The sequence below is a fragment of the Xyrauchen texanus genome, chromosome 10, assembly GCF_025860055.1.
Source record: "Xyrauchen texanus isolate HMW12.3.18 chromosome 10, RBS_HiC_50CHRs, whole genome shotgun sequence".
Lineage (NCBI taxonomy): Eukaryota > Metazoa > Chordata > Actinopteri > Cypriniformes > Catostomidae > Xyrauchen > Xyrauchen texanus.
The window spans coordinates 28,443,491-28,464,455 of NC_068285.1; the positions used below are offsets into that span (position 1 = coordinate 28,443,491).

General features: G+C 41.2%; 1 protein-coding gene across 1 annotated transcript in view; it reads right to left on the reverse strand.

Annotated features, from left to right (window-relative positions):
* Positions 1–20,965, reverse strand: part of LOC127650710 (thrombospondin type-1 domain-containing protein 7A-like) — a 192,103-nt gene that overhangs the window by 76,317 nt on the left and 94,821 nt on the right. The window contains exon 7 of the mRNA XM_052136306.1: positions 3,003–3,197. Within this exon, the coding sequence (XP_051992266.1) occupies positions 3,003–3,197 (195 nt within the window). The remainder of the gene's footprint in view (positions 1–3,002; positions 3,198–20,965) is intronic.

A 20,965-nucleotide genomic window follows, 5' to 3' on the forward strand; every position in this document is an offset into this window, starting at 1 on the left:
ATGAGCCAGTCATCGATAAAATTCAGTATGCGGATGCCCTGAAGTCTCAGAGGAGCAGGAGCTGCATCCATACATTTGGTGAATGTGCGGGGAGAGAGTGCTAGGCCGAACGGAAGAACCCGATATTGGTAAGCTTCGCCCCCGAAAGCGAACCTCAGGAACCTCCTGTGACATGGAAGGATGGGTACATGAAAATAGGCGTCTTTTAGATCTATCATGACAAACCAGTCCTCGGATCTGATCTGACTCACGATGACAGGAATGGTAAGCATTTTGAACCTGAACCTCCTCAAAGGCCGGTTCAAAACTCTGAGATCTAAAATCGGCCTCAACCCCCCATCCTTCTCTACAAAATCTACTACGGGAACCAGTCTCTCGAGGCTGGTCTCGGGTGTTTTTCGAGCACTGTTCTCGACTTCCTGAAGCGAGATACCGGCAGGATTTAGTCGATACAGTCCTTGTGACCACAATTGATGTGTGTTTTTTATTTTTTGACGCGAACAGCACGGTGTGCGTTCGCTGGAAATTGATGTGGCCCGAAGCGTCAGAGACGGCGGGAACCGACACCGATTTCCTGAGAACTCCGCGCTGCGAGAGCAACCTCGGTTGCTCTGCAGCGGGGAGACAGCCCTCCGAGGTTCTACCACCTCGGTAGGACCTCTTTCCCGAAGCTTCCACTAAGGGAACCAGCCTCTCGAGGCTGGTCTCGGGTGTTTTTCAAGCACTGTTCTCGACTTCCTGAAGCGAAAGACCGGCAGGATTTAGTCGATACGGTTTCTGTGACCACCATTGATGCTTGTTTTTTTTTTTTTTGACACGAACGGCACGGTGTGCGTTCGCTGGAAATTGATGTGGCCCGAAGCGTCAGAGACGGCGGGAACCGACACCGATTTCCTGAGGACTCCGCTGCGAGAGCAACCTCGGTTGCTCTGCAGCGGGGGACAGCCCTCCGAGGTTCTACCACCTCGGTAGGACCGCTTTCCGAAGCTTCCACTAAGGGAACCAGCCTCTCGAGGCTGGTCTCGGGTGTTTTTCAAGCACTGTTCTCGACTTCCTGAAGCGAAAGACCGGCAGGATTTAGTCGATACGGTTTCTGTGACCACCACTGATGCTTGTTTTTTTTTTTTTTGACACGAACGGCACGGTGTGCGTTCGCTGGAAATTGATGTGGCCCGAAGCGTCAGAGACGGCGGGAACCGACACCGATTTCCTGAGGACTCCGCTGCGAGAGCAACCTCGGTTGCTCTGCAGCGGGGGGGACAGCCCTCCGAGGTTCTACCACCTCGGTAGGACCTCTTTCCTGAAGCTTCAACTAAGGGAACCAGCCTCTCGAGGCTGGTCTCGGGTGTTTTTCGAGCACTGTTCCCGACTTCCTGAAGCGGGAAACCGGCAGGATTTAGTCGATACGGTTCTTGTGACCACAATTGATGCTTGTTGTTTTTTATTTTATTTTTATTTATTTTTTTTTTTTTTTGACACGAACGTTCGCTGTGCGTTCGCTGGAAATTGATGTGGCCCGAAGCGTCAGAGACGGCGGGAAACCAACACCGATTGTGTGCGGCCATGTAAGCCCTACTTATTAAAGCAGATGTATCTCTGCAGGGCTTACTAGGCAGCGCCGGGGTTTTAGCCCATATACCGTGCCCCCAAAACATCGTCTGTAATCAAACACTGGGGCTGGAGATACGGGATGAATGCGGTTTACCCCACGATCTCGTTTTAGATATCTTTGTGGAGATCGGGGAAAAACGGCAAACCCCGGCGCTGAGTTTGTGATCTGTGCCGCAGGAAACGCACGTCTAATTGCTTTCAACTTGCGTTCCCTGCTCATTTTGTGGCCAGCTGATATTCAGTCTGGCCACGGCACGCGTCACAACCTCAATCAGCTCCTCATAAGCTTGGCCAAAAACTGGCGTGCTTGGCTCACGGTCGTCCGCATCGATGCTGAGCATATCCACTTCCTCGGAAGCAGTGAGCTCAAGCAAGGGGACCTGATCATGGGCAGAAGAAGCCGCGACGCGGGCTTCTGCACCACTCACAGTAGGCTCGGGATCCTCAAACGAAGAATGAGAACGTGCCGCAGCAGTCTCATTCTCATCTGCAAAATCCCGCTGCGAACCCCGCGATTTCAATCGCCGCGCTGCCTCAACAGACGCGGGACCAAAACCGTGGGGAACGCGAGCCTGACCGTGCTCATCGAAGCACGCCAACCGGGAGCACAGCACTCTCATGGGTAGTGCTTCACAACTTTCACAGGCAGATCCCTCGAGAGCTGCCTGTGCGTGCTGTGCTCCCAAACAGTTCACACATAAAGCGTGCGTGTCCCTACCCGTAATGAAACGAGGGCAGGGGTGCACGCACTTCTTGAACTGTTCGGTGGCCATAATATTTTTAAATCAGACAAACAACACCAAATAAGACAAACAATTTCAACATAGAGCGCTTGCTGAAGAGCGAAAGCTAATGTGTATGTGTACCGGCGTCACTTTTATGCATCCGGTTATGCCGTCACATGTTACGTCATGACGCAACACCAATCAAGATTGGAATAGTTTCATTCATAATTCAGAGGCGCACGCTAAGGAGCGTTCCCCAAAGAGTCGTTTTCAACGACGCAGTGCGAGTTCCCTCGGAAGGGAACTTATGAAATACTTATCATTGTTTTCCAGTATATCATAGAGACTAAAATAATCTGCAAATACTGAAGCAGCAAACTTTACAAAACACAAAATGTATGTCACTGCCAATACTTTTGGCCACGGCTGTAATGTTAACCAGAGTAGTTTTAGCAGTAGACTGCATCTAAAGCATGGTATTGTTCTCAGAGTGTAACATATTTCCACTAGTCCTTACCATACATTATTGTCACCCAAGCAACAATTATTACAGTAGCTGTAAAATGCAGAGGACAGAAACAAAACAAAAACTAAAAAATAGAGAGTGGTCATCATGGTGGAGGAGAAATGGGAAGAACACAGGGATTGTGATTAAAATATTTGCACCTTCCCCAACATTGTAGGCCATAATGGAGCGTGCTCTGGTCTGCTTGCCCTCTGTGTTTTTTCCTGAGCAACTGTTGGAGCACAGAGACCAGGTAGTCCAGGGACTGAGCACACAGTCCTTTGGGCATGGCACCTCACACAGCACAGGCATGGGTAGGATGGCATCACGACACAGCTGTCTGTCCACATATTTACCTGAAAACAGCAAAACATAGGGCAAGTTATATTCACACATCAAAAACGTGGACCCCATGAAGACTAGCAGGGATGGATGGATCAATCTTGAACTAGTGATCATTTTGAAACTGATGTCTGACATAAAATGGAGATCCTTACTTTTTAAACAGGGGTTTTAATATATATTTAGAATGAAAATGTATGTGTATCATAAGCTTTGAAGTTATCCAATGGTTTTTTAATATTTGTCACAGACAGCGCTTGTGCCTCAGTCATGTTGCTCATTCAAACAGATAGAGCAGTGCGAAGTTAATAACAAAGAAACACTTTCTGGCATTATTTGAGAGGAAAAACATTTATTTTATTTTAAAGTTGTTGAAAGACTGAACATATACTGGAATTAAATACTATATATTTTTTAATTAAAATAAAAACAGTTCATTTGCAGTTAGGGCTTATTAAATGTTTTAAAATGATGGCTTTCAAGTACTATGATAAATAGATAAAATGACCAGAAAAATAAATAAATATAATAATAATAATAATAAAAATTGCCAAGATTTTACCCCAAACTTGAGTGTTATAGTGATAAAGTATAGATAAATGAGGAACAGTTTTAGAGGAACATTTGTCAACATCTGCCAACACTTTTGAGAAAGAAATATGTTTTTCTCAGTAACAAAATGCTTATATAAAATAAACACTTCAGAAAAGAGTGCACCATGTCCTGTTCATTTCAATTAAATGTTGCATTTGTAACACCTCCAGAATCTACAAACAAATGAGCCCCTTTTTTTCCTAGCAAAAATATGTCTTTTTACTTTAAATACTGTTACAAAATATTGTTTTCACTTACTGAACAGTTACTGGAAAAAGAAAAAAACTAAACTGAAAATGACAAATTAGTGTTTTGTCTAAATAGAAATACAATAACTTGCATATATATATATATATACAATATAATTTAGATCATTTATATATACTTATATAGGACATGTATTTAGCTATATAAATTTGCAACATTTCAAAATTTATTAAATCTTAGTTCAAATTAAAATCAAATTATCTCAAAATCATTTAAACATTTAGCAGTGCTGAATGGTGATAGAAAGTAGTAATTTAAATGTTTCTTGCTATTTATCTGGGAGAACTTAAATTAAGCCTTAAATATAAACCTTTGATTTATAGGGACCTTTAGCCCCATTGCACTGTGCTTAGTAATGGATTGAAAAGAAAATGCTGATATGACCAATCCTTATAGGCTAGCAACCACTTTGTGGAAATTATCAGAATTCAAATAAACTAATACTCATAAAACCGAGAGTATGATTGTGAAAATGCTAACACATAAAAGACTAAATCCATTCCTGTACTGCAGCACAAGAAATACACCTACAGATTTAAAAACAGGAAAACGGACAAGAAAAGCAAAGTCAAACATCACTCATTGATAAAAAAAAAAGCATTGTGTGAGCATTAATAGACTAGTCACTGTGTGCGTAAATAAATCTACCCAGACAGAGAATTCACACATGCATGCAATCCACAGCCAAGTGCTGTCATTATGTCCAACTGTGCACAGCAACAGCACAAACATTCAGTGCCAAACACCCACATTCACTCACATGTACTCTTAAGGACTTCCCTTCAATAAATTAATTTCCACACTATTGCGCTCCATATACGCTTACACATACGTATATAGCCCTTCATGAAAATCTTCAGATTTATGAAATATTAAGCAATATGCAAAAGGTTACACTGCACAGATAGAACTCCTTTGCACATTTATGGCTTATATTTTCCTCAACAGTTTAACAGCATGACACAGAGGTTCTGTAGATGTTAATGTGCTTCTAGTGCACATAAATTCTAGATTACCTTATACATCAGCTCTTTAAAGTCAAATAGAATGTGACAGCTGTGCTCTCAGAAGAGAGAGGACCCAGCGATATTTGCAAACACATGAAATGCAAGCTGCTCTTAAAAGTGTACACTTTGTACAGAGTCAAGGCCCTCTGTGAGACATTTTAAGATCAACATTACACATTCATTCTTTTTTATTTATTTATTTTTAGCTTAATGTTAAAAATAAGAAAACATCATGACCTATTATTTTCAATTAATTACATGAAAAAAGCTCCCAAAAATAATTACACTGTAAGTACACACAGTTCATTAGTATACTTCATTGCTGGTCTAATTACATTGTAAAATGAGTATTGTAATTTTAATTGTGACATTTTGTAAAACAATTTTACTGCACTGTCAGTGTTAAATTGTGATCTTTGCATCAAATACATTACATAAGCATGGTCTTTGTGAAACACAAGGGGTTTGTGAGATTGTGATAAAAATGACAATACTAAATTAAATGAAATAAAAATTTATTAAATGTATATATATATATATATATATATGTGTATATATATATACATATATATACATTACATTGACACAGGAGTACAAAAAGGTGGAATAACCAGGGTATCAGGATTCCTGGAACACACAGACACTCTCACCCAGATCATTAATTAATTAAGACGTATAAGAATGTGAAAAAAAGTAATGTAAACATGATGTAAATTGTATTTTGTGCAATTTTCTTTTTTTTGTAAATTAATATGTGCTGTATTATAGGTTATCATTTGTAGCGTCTGGAGGAATCAATGGACTAATCATTCTGAATAACAAAGAACCCACTGTTAAAACTCCCCTAATCACTGAAATAGCGCCAACTAGTCTCCACAGCACAATGCGCTATTGACAAATAGACACTCCAGCTATTGACAAGCCCCTTTCCCATGTGACTCGCCTCACACCACGTGCTTTACCATGTGAGAAAAGCCATGTGAGACTTTGAACGTAAAAATGTGTGTGTGTGTGTGTCTTTCAGTTAAAATCTAGAAATGTTTATTCTTAAGGAAATATGCGTAATCCCTGTACGTTGTGTATTTCTGATGATAGATCAAAACTAGTTGAAATTTGTTTAGTTGTGTAGTAAAACTCTGAGGCCGTATATTTAATAGCCTAAGAGTGTATATCCACTTTTAAGTGTACCAAATACACGTTTCTTGGTATCAAATTAAACCTTACGACTTGTCCTAGCTGAATAAAAATATAAGATTACCTTAGAATTGTATTCTGCTATGTTTTACCATCTTTTGAGTTATTCAAGCCAAAGCCGGACCCGGTCATGCAAATGAGCCTTGACGGGACAAAGGGACCATCTCATGCCCAAAATAAGGGAGACTTTTACGACCTCCAAAGGAATCTGCAGAGATTGCTGATTCTCACTTAATTCTTACTGAGAAGGAGAAATGAACCCTTTTAATCCTATATATTCTATATATATATATCCATGTGATAAATGTATTGACATGTATCTAATGTTCCATCTCATGAGTTCCCTTTATGTTGTTTGGTCTATGTTTTCTTGCAAACTCTAATGGGTTAATGTTTCAGACTTTGCATACTATGGTTAACCGAAATCATATGTGTGGCACATTTGGTCTCTATAACTTGGTATTTTGAAGATCGAAATGACTGTGTACATGATATGTCGATAACAACAACATATTAGTATTACAAGAATATGTCCTAGTTTCTTCATTGGCTACCACCCCTCCAGGGTGCACACCAAGGAGCACCCTTAGAACAAAGAGCAATAAACCAAATTCCCGCCTGGAACTTCCACCCTTCTTATTGGTCGAGCCAATGAGAGGTGGGACACGTTTTTGTAAGGTTATAAATTGCATCCACACTGGCCCTTCGCTCTCTTATCTCTTCCTTCTTCTTGGCTGCTCCCAACTCCCAACTTACTTCATCTCTCCTCCCTTCCCCTTGGACTCCCCCCGGCACCCCTCTCTCTTCTCTTCTGCTGAACATTGCAACTTCTCGGAACAACCCTTCAACTCTCTCTTCAAGTGAGTCTCAACTCCACGCTCTGGAAACACCGAACCGAAATCCTCCGTCTCAAGAACGCCACGAGGACACGACATACACGCAGTCTTGCTCAGCCACACTAAGGTCCATTTTGCAAGTATTATTTCATCTGAAATCCAAACGCGTTAAAGTGTGTAATTCCATTTGCTGGCTCTTAAAGGGTTAATTGTTGTAATAAGTTGGCTATCCTTATAATAATCCATCTATTTTCCTTATTGCTTTTACTGTGTTTAACTTGCGTATTTTATGTTTATTCTATGTTAAATGTTTGTTTGTTGAGTTTGTGATATATCCTAGTTCTTTGTATTAAACCCAATTATATGCTTGGTTGTCTGTGTGTGTTGGTCATAGAACAAAGCCTCTTTAATGTGCGATCTAAAGCTACGAGCTGATATTATCAAAGTAAGTTAACGTGCTTTGATGAGTAAGCTTATAACTAAGAATAAACCTTCAAGGGAATTGATCAGGAGTATTTAGCAAAGCAGTTCAGCTGGACGAACTGACTGATTCGTGGTAGCCTACGGGTCAATTCCATTAAGGTGTTATTAAAATTAATATAGCCTGTCTGCATATAATGTATATTCCTAATTAATTATAATTTGTTGTGTTTAATTATCTATATACATTTGAAGCAGTCTCTTGGACTACATAAGCCCTTTTTGGGGCGTTTTTGTATGTATTGGTATCTGGGTCAACCCGTATGATTAATCATTGATTACGATCATTGAAATTAATTGTACATTCCCCAAACCTGACCTGGATACCCTACACATTACATAGACTAGTAGGGGGTACATCAAGTAAATAATTTAGGTCATAGAGGTTCCACAGAGAGAAAAGTTGCAGAGTGTCTTGCACCCTGGTTTAAATAGTATCGGCCACACAGTGCAGCTATTTGTACCCATAAATGGTCTAGTCAACAGGTGTCGCTCTAGTAGTGTGGTGTGTAAAGACAGTGTGAGAATGTGTATTGTTGTCCTCGCAGCCCCAGTTCAAGGCCGCCTTTTGTCCCACTCTTGTTCATATCTGATTTCCTGTTTCCACTCTTGGCAGAAACCATAGTTTTAATGCAATTAACCATGGTATTACTTTCGTAATACGGTGGTAAAATAGTAATCATGTTTAATTTTGTGGTTACTGTAAATTTGCAACATATACTTGTGAAACTATGGTTACTGTAGTAACACCAAGGATATTTATTCTAAGGTAAGATTAGAGTTAGGTCATCAAGGAAGAATAGTCTAGGGAGATCTCAAAATTCCACACCATCTCACTGCTGAATGTAGAGGAAATGTTTACCTCAACAGTTGGGAAACCACTACATTGACACAGGAGTACAAAAAGGTGGAATAACCAGGGTATCAGGATTCCTGGAACACACAGACACTCTCACCCAGATCATTAGGGAGGCAAAGGAGCAAAAAGGATATCTAGCAGTTCTCTGACTGGATCTGGCAAATGCATATAGCTCGATCCCAAATCAGCTGGTTAAAACTACCCTGAAGAAGTACCATGTGCCAGGCTCCGAGATCCGAGATCTGCTCAAAGATTACTTTGGCAACTTCAAGATGAGGTTCGCAGTTCACTGTTTTTTTACACAAAAGAGTGGCAGAGGCTAGAGGCTGAGATTGTAACAGGTTGCATAATTTCCATCATCTTGTTTCCTGCAGCGATGCACCTGCTTGTGAAATCTGCAGAGAGGCCAAGCCATGGACCAATATTTAGGTCTAACATAAGACAACCACCTACACGAGCATTCGTGGGTGAAATTACCATAACAACATGGTCAGTTATTGAGGGAAAGTGGATGCAAAAAGAACTCAAGAGGCTAATGACATGGGCTAGAATTACCTTCAAACCCAGCAAGTCCATGAGTCAAGTCCTGGGGAAAGTGAAGGTAGATAACGTCTCGGGTTACTTGACTAACCCTTGTTCCCTGATAAAAGCGGAATGAGATGCTGCACTGAATTAGCGCTTTGGGAACAACTTTAGGTGTGACCAGCTGTGAATATGTGTGCAGCACATCAATGAAAATTGACCAGAATTTATAGCCTCTGCTGTTGACATCATTGGATGCACATGTAGCAGGGCTATAAATAGATGCGTCACAGGTGCATCATCAGGTATTTTGTCTGAAGAGCAGACCTGGGGCATCTCAGTGCGGCAATGAAGAGCAGCATTTCGTTCCACTATTATCAGGGAACAAGGGATACAGTCAAGTAACCCGAGATGTTCCCTTTCAAAAAGCTGAACTTATGAAGCTGCGCTGAATTAGCGCTTTGGGAAGGAGAATACCCACGCCGCCGCACTGTGGATGTCCGGACACCTTACGGTTGTGTAGTCTGATCACAAAAGCTCAAGAAGTCTCAGACATGAGCTTGTGATGTTGACTCAAGGACATAAGAGCCTGGAGTGGCATGAACATCCAAACTATAATAACTAATGAATGTGTGTGGAGACGACCAGGCTGCCGCATAACAAACATGCTGCAGAGGGACACCTCTAGCCAAGGCTTTAGAGGAGGCGACCCCTCTGGTAGAGTGAGCCCTGATATCTACTGGCGAAGCCGTGCGCCTCGTAGGCCAGGGCAATAGCGTCCCTCACCAAATGCGACATAGTCTGCTTGGTGGCGGCCGCCCCCCCTGTTTGCGGCCCCCATTGCAAACGAATAGTTGCCCTGAATTATGCCACTGGCTAGTGTGGTGGACTTAAGTCTGAAGGGCATGGACTGGACAAAGTCTTACTTCTGAAGTGACCAGAAGTAAGGTCAAGAAAGGTACCTTAGGCAGGTAGTCAGGATGAGGGTGCAAAATTGCTTTAGCCATTCCTGGGGCAAAATCTAAGCAGGCTGGCAAGACAGACAGTGCCTGTAGTTCCCCAATTCTCTTTTAGAGAGGTAAAAGAAAAAACATCTTGAGAGTCAGAAGTGGTTCGAAGGGTGTCAACCAGACCCTCAAGGACTATTGCTAAGTCCCATGAAGGGGTCCTGGTCCTAGCAGGAGGCCTCAGTTGCATAGCTCCACGAATGAAGCGAGCGAGTAGAGGATGTCTCCCCAAAGGCAACCCGTCCATCAAGGCGTGGCAAGCAGAAATGGCGGCCACATAGACCCTGAGAGTGGCGGGGCATATGACCGCTGACAAACTTTCCCTGCAGAAAGTCCAGAAATGAAGCAATCTGGCAGTTAACTAGATCTGCATTATTTCAAAGACTCCCCAATGATTGGCGTAGATTCATCTGGTAGAGGGACCCCTAGCACTTAAAATGGTCTCGATAACCTCAGGTGAAAACCCAATGTCCCTCAGTTGGTACCCTTCAGGGGCCAAATATGAAGGTTCCACAGCTCAGGCCGGGGATGAAATATTGTCCCCTGAGCCTGAGACAGAAGGTCCCTCCTGTCTGGAATCGACCAAGGCGAGCCGTCGAGGAGAGACATTATCTCCGAGAACCATACCCTGTTTGGCCAGCGCAGCGCTATCAGTAAGAGGCAGGACCCTTGCTGGCGAACTCTGGCCAAATCTCCCGGGAGCAGAGAAATCATGGGAAACGCATACAGACGCATTCTGGGCCATGTATACACCATCGCGTCCAGACCCAGGGGGGCTGGGTGACTCAGAGAGAAGTAGAGGGGACATTGCGCTGTCTGTTGAGAGGCGAAGAGGTCCACTTCTGCCCTGTAAAATCTATCTCAGATTTGTTCCACTACCTCGGGGTGGAGTTTCCACTCCCCCGTCTGTATTTTCTGTCTGGACAGTAAATCTGCTCCCATTCAGGCATCCAGGGATACAAGCTTCTCTGATTAACAAGAGCTTGCCCTGGGCCCAAAGGAGAATCTGCCGTGCCAGTCTGTGCAGCTGGCTTGAACGTAGACCTCCTTGATGTTTTATGTAAGAGACTACAGCTGTGTTGTCCACACACACCAAGACATGGCAGTCTCTGGAGGAAGTATTTCAGGGCCAGAAATACAGCCATCACAAGAGACAGTTAATGTGACAATCAAGCTGACGACCATCACATTCCCCTTGAGCTGGACGACCACTTAAGACTGCTACCCAGCCCGTCAGGGAGGCGTCTATCGTTAGAAACCTGCGACGGCAAGACGCACCTAGAGTGGGACCCAAAGTGAGGAACCGGGGTCTGAACCACATAGAAAGGGTATGTAGCATGTGGCGCGTAACTCTTATCAGCCTAGGGGATTGGCCCTTGGATTAAATCCCCTGGCTTTGAGCCACAACTGAAATGGTCTTATGTGCAAAAAGTCCCAAAGGGATCACCGAGGACGCAGTTGCCATGAGACCTAGTAGTCGTTGATACTGACGAATAGTGCAACCTTGGCCTAGCCTGACTTTGCTCAGGGTGTTCTCAATGGACTCGATTAGAGCTGGAGACAATTGTGCCCACATTGTGATCGAATTCCATACGATTTCCAGATAGGTAGTTTTCTGAGTGGGAGAGAGGATGCTTTTCTTGCCATTGAGCCTCAACCCCAGAGAAACCAGATAAGCTAAGACGATATCCCTGTGCTGTAATGCCAGTTCTTGTGACTGTGCTAGTATCAGCAAGTCGTCTATGTAATTCAGAATGCAGATGCCCTGGAGTCGCAAAGGAGCCAGTGCTGCATCCATGCATTCCGTGAATGTGCGGGGTGATAAGGCTAGACCGAATGGAAGAACCTGATATTGGAAAGCTTTGTCCCCGAAAGCGAACCTCAGGAACTTCCTGTGTTGTGGCAGACTTTCTATATGAAAGTACGCATCCATGAGATCGATCGTGACCAACCAATCGCAATGTTGGATTTGAGACATAGAACCACCTGGCAGTAGTTTCCATGCTGCCAGGTTATCTGAGATGGATATCACTTCTGACACTTCCTGTTGAGGGGATGTCAAGTGTCCCGTGTCCTTGACTAAGGCAGGAAGCAACGCAACACCGTACATTTAGCTGGAAATTGATAACTCCCAAAACACCAGAGGCGGCGGGAATGGAGCGGTTTTGTGGGGGTATCGGGAGGATACAGGTGGATGTTTCACGTGACCCGTCCCAAGGGGGGCTACCCACACAAAGCTGGGTGCAAAACCTTCAGGTTTTTTTATATTTTTTAAATAACTGCCCTGAGGTCTTGCTTTGGGTGCTGCTGAGGGCGACAAACCAGCACCCAGTCTTTATGAGGGGGAGCACGATTCGCCACGCTTTGTTTTTGAGCCTCCCATCTAGAAGGACCTGGGCAGCGCTGGGTGGCTGATGGCCCCTGCCCCTGAGTGTGGCAAGGAAGGAATTGCCCGAAGGCTTCCTCGTGACTTTTTGCACCCTGGAACCTGGTGATAACTATATTTATAGCGTCACCAAATAAGTCAGAAGGCGAAATCAGGGCATCGAGAAGGAAAGTTTTGTCCTTGTCTCTGATGCCCTATAGGTTAAGCCATAAGAGTTTCTCCGTGCTGACTAAGCAGACATAGACCGGCCAATGGCGCGGGCCGTCTGCTTGGTCGTGCAGGGAGACAGATCCGTGGCTCGACGAAGCTCAGAGAAAGCCTCTTCGTCCACTGTGGTGCCCGCACTCAGGTCTTTCATCAGATTAGCCTAGTAACACTGCCATAGTGTGCAGGGCAGCACCAGCCTGACCTGCTGCCTGATAAGCCTTCCCCACAAGCGTGGAGGTGGTTCTGCACAGCTTTGTGGGAAGAGAGGGTCTCTTTAGTGATGATGCCGAGCCAGGCGAGAGATAACCCGCAAGTGTCTCCTCTACCGGCGGCATCAATGAATACCCCCGAGCCTCAGCACCCACTAAAGTCAAATATGTCGATGTCGAGGGCAAGGAGACACGGGACGTATAAGGATTCCTCCATGAATAAGAACTCTTGTTATGGAGGTCATAGAATAAAGGAAGGGACTGATATAGTGTTCCCTTAATTTTTGGCCACCAGACAGAAATCTGTCTTCTAGTTTGGAGCGTTTGGGGGTCTCTTGTTCGCATAGCCAGTCTAACTATAGTCTGGCCACAGCCCGAGTAACCACCTCGAGTAATTCCTCAGCTGCTTTATTATTGTGTGTGGAATGCACAGAGGTTCAGCGTCTCCCTCGTGTACCGAAGAGGCACCGAGGCACGCTTCAGGCTTACAAGAAGGATCAGTTGTATCTGGGGAGAGAGCGAGTGATAGGGATGGACCCGTCTCTCGCTCCTCAGCCAGATCTATGCGAGAGCCCCATGATGAAAGTGTAGGCACTGGCACTTGGAAGCGAGATGAGTTTGAAGCATTTTGACTGTAAACAGATCGCAATGCCTGCACCCGCCCTGTCGCCACGCAAGAGCAGCATGCTCTTCCCCAAACACACAAAGCAAAACTGGTGTGTGTCCGTTTCAGCCATAGAACATAAAAATGACAACACACACTGCTTGCTTTGTTTATCAGTCATACTTTTCCTTCTTTTTTATTTTTTTAAAGAAAAGAGAAAGGTTTCTGCACACTGTCTAACAATTCTAACTCCTAACAGAGGAACGTAGAAAGTTTCTGACAGGCTCATGAAGCACACACACACACACACACAGAGCACTTCATTGATGCACTGAGATGCCCCAGGACTGCTCTTCAGACAAAAATCTGACGATGCACCTGTGACACATCTATTTATAGCCCTGCTACAGGTGCATCCAGTGATGTCACCAGCAGAGGCTATAAATTCCGGTCAATTTTCATTGACGTGTTGCACACATATTCACAGCTGGTCACACCTAAAGTTGTTCCCAAAGCGATAATTCAGCGCAGCATCTTAAGTGTAGCTTTTTGAAAGGGAACAACTTCAGATTCACGCTTGGGGTAGATGAGATTTCAACGTTGTCAGAGAAATCGGTCAAAAGTCTGGGAAAATGGTTTTATGACACCCTCAAAGACACAACAAGAATTTATAAGGTGGTGGATAAGGCTGAGGAGTGGATGAAGAGGGTGGACAGAGCGGCCTGCCAGGGAGTTATAAAGCCTAGTGTTAACAGTATGGTATCCTCTCACAACTTCTCTGGCCCTACCTAGTATGCTAATCCCCACCTAATGACCACAGTTGAGGGAATGGAGAATGGAAGGACTCCTAAAGAGTTGGCTAGGTGTTCCCAAAAGCTTTAGTAACATCCAGCTGTATACCTCATGTACTAGTCAAAGAGTTCCAGGTGACACAGGTCAGGCAAGTGAAATTCCTTAGAGATGAAAAGACATCAAGATGAGGACAGTGGGAATTGAGGATTGCACTGGGTAGAAACGGTCAGCCACAACAACAGACCTGGAGCCAGATACAAGATTACATTATTAAGACATTGATAGTCTCATGGGAAGTGTGCAAAGAGGAAGCTGCAGAAATACCAACGGCTGGTGGATGAAAGTGTCCAGAAACGATGGAGAGCAAGGTGCCTGCCAGTGGAGGTTGGAGCCAGAGGCTTTCTGGGATAGTCACTTTGGAGAGCGTTGAAAACACTGGGCATCAAAGTTCAACAGCACAGGAAAATCATCAGTACAGTCGGCCAAGAGTCAGAAGACCATGGCTGTGGCTGTGGCTGTGGTAAGGAGAGAATAGCATTGGGTCAGCCACCTGGTTCAGGTCGGCATGATTAACCTGGCTGGTGCACCCTTCAGAAGATGTTGTGATAGCGAAGGTAATCACCTGAGGATGAACCAGGTTGCAGCTGTACATCCAGCTGTATTTCAAATAATTATGAAACAAACACTATATTGACATTTAAAAAGGGAAATTGCTAAACTTTTTTCACAGGGTAACCTAGGGTAAGATGACATCAGAATAGCTTACAGTGTAAAATAATGTAATCTTTATAATGACAGAACAGGCTGCATGTATGAAAATACACAGAATTTTTAGTTCATACTTTAAATATACTTTATATAAAGTATATGTCAGTAATTTCAAATCTCTGTTTTTTTTAGTGGGGATTCATGGAATGTAATGGGGATTGAGAGATATACTTTGTTAGCCTGTTGTATCATATTTGATACATATGGATTTCAACATGCTTTTTCAGTAAAATAATATACACAATTTTAACCAAGCATAAGTTTTTTATATTCATCAAATACAAATTTAAAAAAAATCAGTAACAATGTAATCATTACTGTCACTTTTACTTTATTAAAATATGCTAATTTATCCCAAAATAATCATTTTTGAAGAAGTCCACCGCCAAATTAAATAGATCGATATAAAAAAATAACCACTAGGTGGTACCATAAACATGTCTTTTTAGCTTGAACAGAAAGTGAAACAGGAGCCGTCAAACATTGTGTATCACATTTGATACATACAGGATTATAGGTTTAAATATGGGTGCAAATATTATCTGACACTATGTGCACCAGGGTACAATTAATAGTTACCGTTATTTGCACCAGAGTTGGGGTGAAAATTAAAGCTGCAACTATTTGCACTGTGGTGTAAATAGCATAATTTGGTGTGGTGTAAATTGCATATTTTATATCTCATTAAAAGATAATGTTTCAGTTTTAATACATGACACCAGAAAACCAGAACACAAAAGCAGTGTTTTGATCATAGAGGTCATCTGAAAGACCTAGTTTTGGACACCAACCCCTCTGTGGACTGTGCACCAGCCCTTGTATCGAATAGTGAAGCCCACCCCTGAAAAAAAGCCCAAAGTGACTGAGTCAGATGACACCGCAGGACCCCATGGGACACAACAGATCCATTCTCATCAGCACCAGACAACAGAGATCACAAATTGAGAGAAGAGGAGAGGCACTAGGGAACAATGGGAAGTGGTTGAGAACGGGGGTGGGACTTCCACACACCACTATTGTGGACACACATTCAAGAGGAGGCATTCCATGTCAGGAAAAAAACATTATATTCTTTTACAGACATTCAAGTGCCTTGTTACAGGTTTGATTGGAAAACAAGATGAATTAGATCTTACAAAATAGATCAATTTACCACAAATCCTATTCAACATTTTCACAACAACATATTTATATGGCATCAATTGCTTTGTGATAATCATAAAAATAAAGAAAGAAAAAGTTTAATTATTATTAGGGCTGTCAATCGATTAAATGTTTTAATTAAATTATTTACAGTACATGACATGCCGATTAATTAATCTAATTAATCATACATATAAATATTTACTAAGACACTCAAATAACAATAATTCTTAATATTTCTTTTATAATTATAATTATATTTTAGAAATCTAATTATTCAGTTAATTAAAATGCAGTACATTATTGTGGTAGAGTATTTGTTTCCATATTACTGAACATATGTCTTTCATTAGCCTACATGGCACAGCAATCCGTTTTGCAACTGAATTAGTCAAAATTTCCGAGATAGATCTATTATAAGGGCTTGTCTAAGGATGCGTTAATGTACACATGCATCAGACAGACACTTTTGGAGCATCTCACTTTGGATGTGTTGCATCATAAACTGTGTTTTTTGGTCTTGTGTCAAGTTAATCATAGTTTGAACTTAGAAAAACTTATCTCTGGATTCCTGCAATCGAAAATCGTGCTCCGTCCAACAGTGTTTCAACGCAAGAATGTTGTGTGCTGTCACTACTGTCAAGCAAGCCTGAGTTTATTTTGTTCTATGTACTGCTGCGAGTTGCCAATAAAGCTTATGAGTTTACTTACTGCCTCCTGCTGAAAACAGGTGATAGGAATATTTGTTCTTATGGTGATTATTTGCGTAAATTTTTATCATGCTTTTTTAATATATATAATTGATCACTGAATTAATGTGTTATATTTACAGCCCTAATTATAATGCATGATATGCTAATTAATCAAATGTATTATAAATAATGCATATCAAAATTTGCTGAGAAAGTCCCCTAAATGAAGATCATTATGAAGGACATTACTACAGCAGATTAGTAAAGCATTGAATAGATGTTACAAAAAAAATACTTTAGGAGTCAAAATATGAATTGTTTTATTTTCATTTAATTGAAATCTATCATCGGGCTACAGTCCACCATCTGTAGTTCAATTTTGCATCAAGTTTTTCAAATTGCACCATATTTGCCATATTTTAGGACACCATAGCAAGTTAAAAGTACTTTCAATTAATATATATATATATATATATATATATATAAAAAAAATTTTGGAGTGTTTCCTGTAGCAGCTGATGGAGCTGGGCTGACTGAGAAACCTACAGAAACATGCTTGAATTGTTCCAATTGTATAAAATTCCATGTCATTGGGCAATAGGCATGACTGAATGTGTTAATCATGATTTGTACTGTGTATATCTATCTATCTATCTATCTATCTATACTGTGTATCTAAAAATACTACAAATGCTACAAAATCCTTCAACCTTTGCTGAGAAAAATTACCATTAAATTCCAAATGACTTATAAAATCACTCAGCAAGTAAATGCTGGGAGAAATCTAATATCAGCTGTATGTCTACCCTTTATGCATCTCAGATGTGTTAAATCTCACCTGCGTCTGACTGTCCCCTGATGGAAAAGAACCAGACAGCACCTGACATTTCCTCTATCGAGTGCTGTCACATCCTGATGAGGCTGCACACTACACTTCTCAAAGTTAATGAGGGAGAGAGGTAGTTCAGCTAAATGCAGGCTGACACGGAGAAAGACTTTGAGTTAATTTTATTTATACAGGCAGCTCTACATCATAGCCAGAACAACATTTCACCATCTCAACTGTGAGGCAGGACAAAAAATAAATTAAAATATGACCTTGAACAAATCATATTATTCCTCTGTGGACTGATACATATAGACCAAATACAGTACACTGATCAGCCACAACATAAAAATCATTGACAGGTAAAGTGAATATATAGTGGATATATTAGGCAGCAAGTGAACAGTCAGTTCGTGAATTTCATGTTTTGGAAGCAGGAAAAATGGGCAAGCGTAAGGATCAGAGTGACTCTGACAAGGGCCAAATTCTGATAGCTAGACGTCTGGGTCAGATCATCTCCAAAACAGGAGGTCTTGTGGGGTGTACCCAGTATGCAGTGGTTAGTACCTACCAAAAGTTGTCCAAGGAAGGACAACTGATGAGCATGCAACTGAGTCATGGGCACCCAAGGATCATTGACAAAGAGGCAGTGTGATGTTCTGCTGGGAAACCTTGGGTCCTGGCATTCATGTGGATGTTACTTTTACACGTACCACCTACCTAAAGATTGTTGCAGATCATGTACACCCCATGTCAACAGTATTCCCTCATAGTAGTGGCCTCTCTCAGTAGGATAATGCGCCCTGCCACACTGAAAGATATTTTCAGGAATGGTTGAAGGAACATGACAAAGAGTTCAAGGTGGTGACTTCTGATTGAGCATTTATGAGATGTGCTGGACCAAATAGTTTGATTGATGGAGGACCCACCTCGCAACTTACAGGATTTAAAGGATCTGCTGCTAACATCTTGGTACCAGATACAACATGTTGTGGCTGATTGGTGTAGAAATGTCTTTAAAAACTAAAAACAAAAACATGCAGTTAAACTTTACAATAAAGTTGTATTTTAAACATTAGATGCATTGTTGTTCATTGTTTGTTCATGTTAGTACATCATACATTAACTAATATTAACATATGCAACTTTAAATGTAAAAATGTATATGTTGAAATTAGCATTAATCAAGATTAATAAATGCTATAAGTATTGCTCATTGTTATAATAATATTGATCGTTGTTAGGTCTACTTACTGTTACTACAACTTACTTACTAATGTTAATGAATATAACCTTATTCTAGTGTGTTACCAGATATCCTATATGTTTCTACATCTTCTACACATGCTATAGTTCTTAATATGGCCAATTTGTTTTCATAGCTTGTATCTATTATCAAAATAAATATCTTATATGATCTTTGGTTGACTCAGTTGCTTCTATGGAGAGTAGTATTTTTAAATGTTCATTTACAGTGTTACTGAGAAACACTTTCTATTAAGGGGTCTATGGGTTGGCTGAATGTCTGTGTGGGATGGTTCCTGGGTCACAAATGGTGTGCAACCCCTGTTATTGTGTTTCAAAATATATTTTTGCATTTACATAGCTTGAAAGAATAGTTAGTACAAGATGATCCGTTTGTTAGTTTAGCTATGTGTTTATCAGTGTGAAAATCACTGATCTTTGAAATATTCATTATACATTCTACAGGCGATTACAGACTATAGAATTCCACATGCAGTTTAGCTACTGTATGTGGCATGTTAGGGAAGGTGTCTCTGGGTAACTGTCTAGGAAATGAGCTTCATTCGAAGGGGGGGTAGGGAAGTGGTAGTCGTCTCTGTGGTGACAGCTGAGGCACCGGCAGTATGACACCTTCAGCTGGTGTGAATGGGATCCTTTATTATAAGACTTGCAAATCTGATTGAGATGCACACACACACTAGTGTTTTTCTCTGCCTTTCTCTCTCCCCTGAGTCCTCATTAGCCACGTGAATGCTGAGGTTCTGGAATGTCACAGTAATTGCCATGTCCATACACTGAAATTTACATTTACAAGGAGTGAAATGTGAGGATGTAAAATACAATTACGGTGTGCGCTCATAATCGATTCATTATTGCAAGCTGAGTCGTTGCCAGACCTCAACACAAGACATTAACAATAAAGAAAGCAAAGATAAAGAAGTCGCAGAGCTGGCGGTTCTATTTTAAACATTGAAAATTCTTCTTGTCCCTCACATCCACAATGATTTAAGGTTAATTATTTTTGATGAGCTGCACTGAATAATTAATTTAATTTCCAGATGTTGGCAGCATACTTTCAATCTCTCTCATTAAGAATTAATGTTACCCTTTGTTAAAATATTTGCTCAACTTTGCTCTAGTCCCTGTTACATTACATTTAGTACATTAAATTAATTAGACGGGAAGAATTAGAATTAAAGTTTTGCCACACATACCTCACTACAATATCCACAAAATCTCATTCAAATGTTTTTCACTAAAACATAGCTGGGCTATTTGACTCCTAAAATATATGTGCTTACAGTAGCTGTACAAAGTACATAAAGTATATAAATTTTATATATTTAAAAAAAAAGATTTTTTTAGCCCCACACCACCAGATAGAAGCTTCTGTTGACAAAAGCTTTTTTATACAGCAAGAGCAAACAATCTAATAATTCCCAAACCACCAAGAGCTTATGCAATATTAAGTAATTGAAGCTTTGTGTTATTTACTATCCAGTATGCATTTGTTTGTGTGAGTCCATAAATATTTGTTTATCAGTGTAGTCTAGTCCAGTGGATCACAACTGGTGGGTCGCAACCCAAACAATGTGTGGAGCACTTGCTCCTGTTTCACACATCACAATAAAAGACTGAGCACAAGCTAGTCCTGAATAAATTATTTACTCAATTACAATAATGACAATTGTGCTTGTGCATTGTGAGATTTCAATGTATCCAAGTGGCTCAAGTGTTTTACTACATTCACCAAAATGTATTCAGATACATTTAATGATTTTGTGTCCATTTCTGGTGATTCCAGAAGGTGGTGGCAAATGAGTGTCTTGTGTGAAATTAGTTAGTCACTGAATCAACGATCAAAAAAATATTTTAATCCTTTAAAATGTGTATGTTTACAGACCTACAAAGAGACTTTAGTAGAGGTTTTAAGCAGTATAAGAACAAAGCAAATCTATCATTTCCCTACAGTTTGTGAGCTGCTGAGCATGGCTTTTATCAAAAGAGAACAATAATAGTCTTATAATAATTATAATGAGTTTCAATAATGTCTGTGCATTTTCGTGTATAAAAAAGCATGTCTGCATATCTATTCACATCCGTAAAATGCATGTATTCTAAGAACACAGCAGATCTATCTTTTT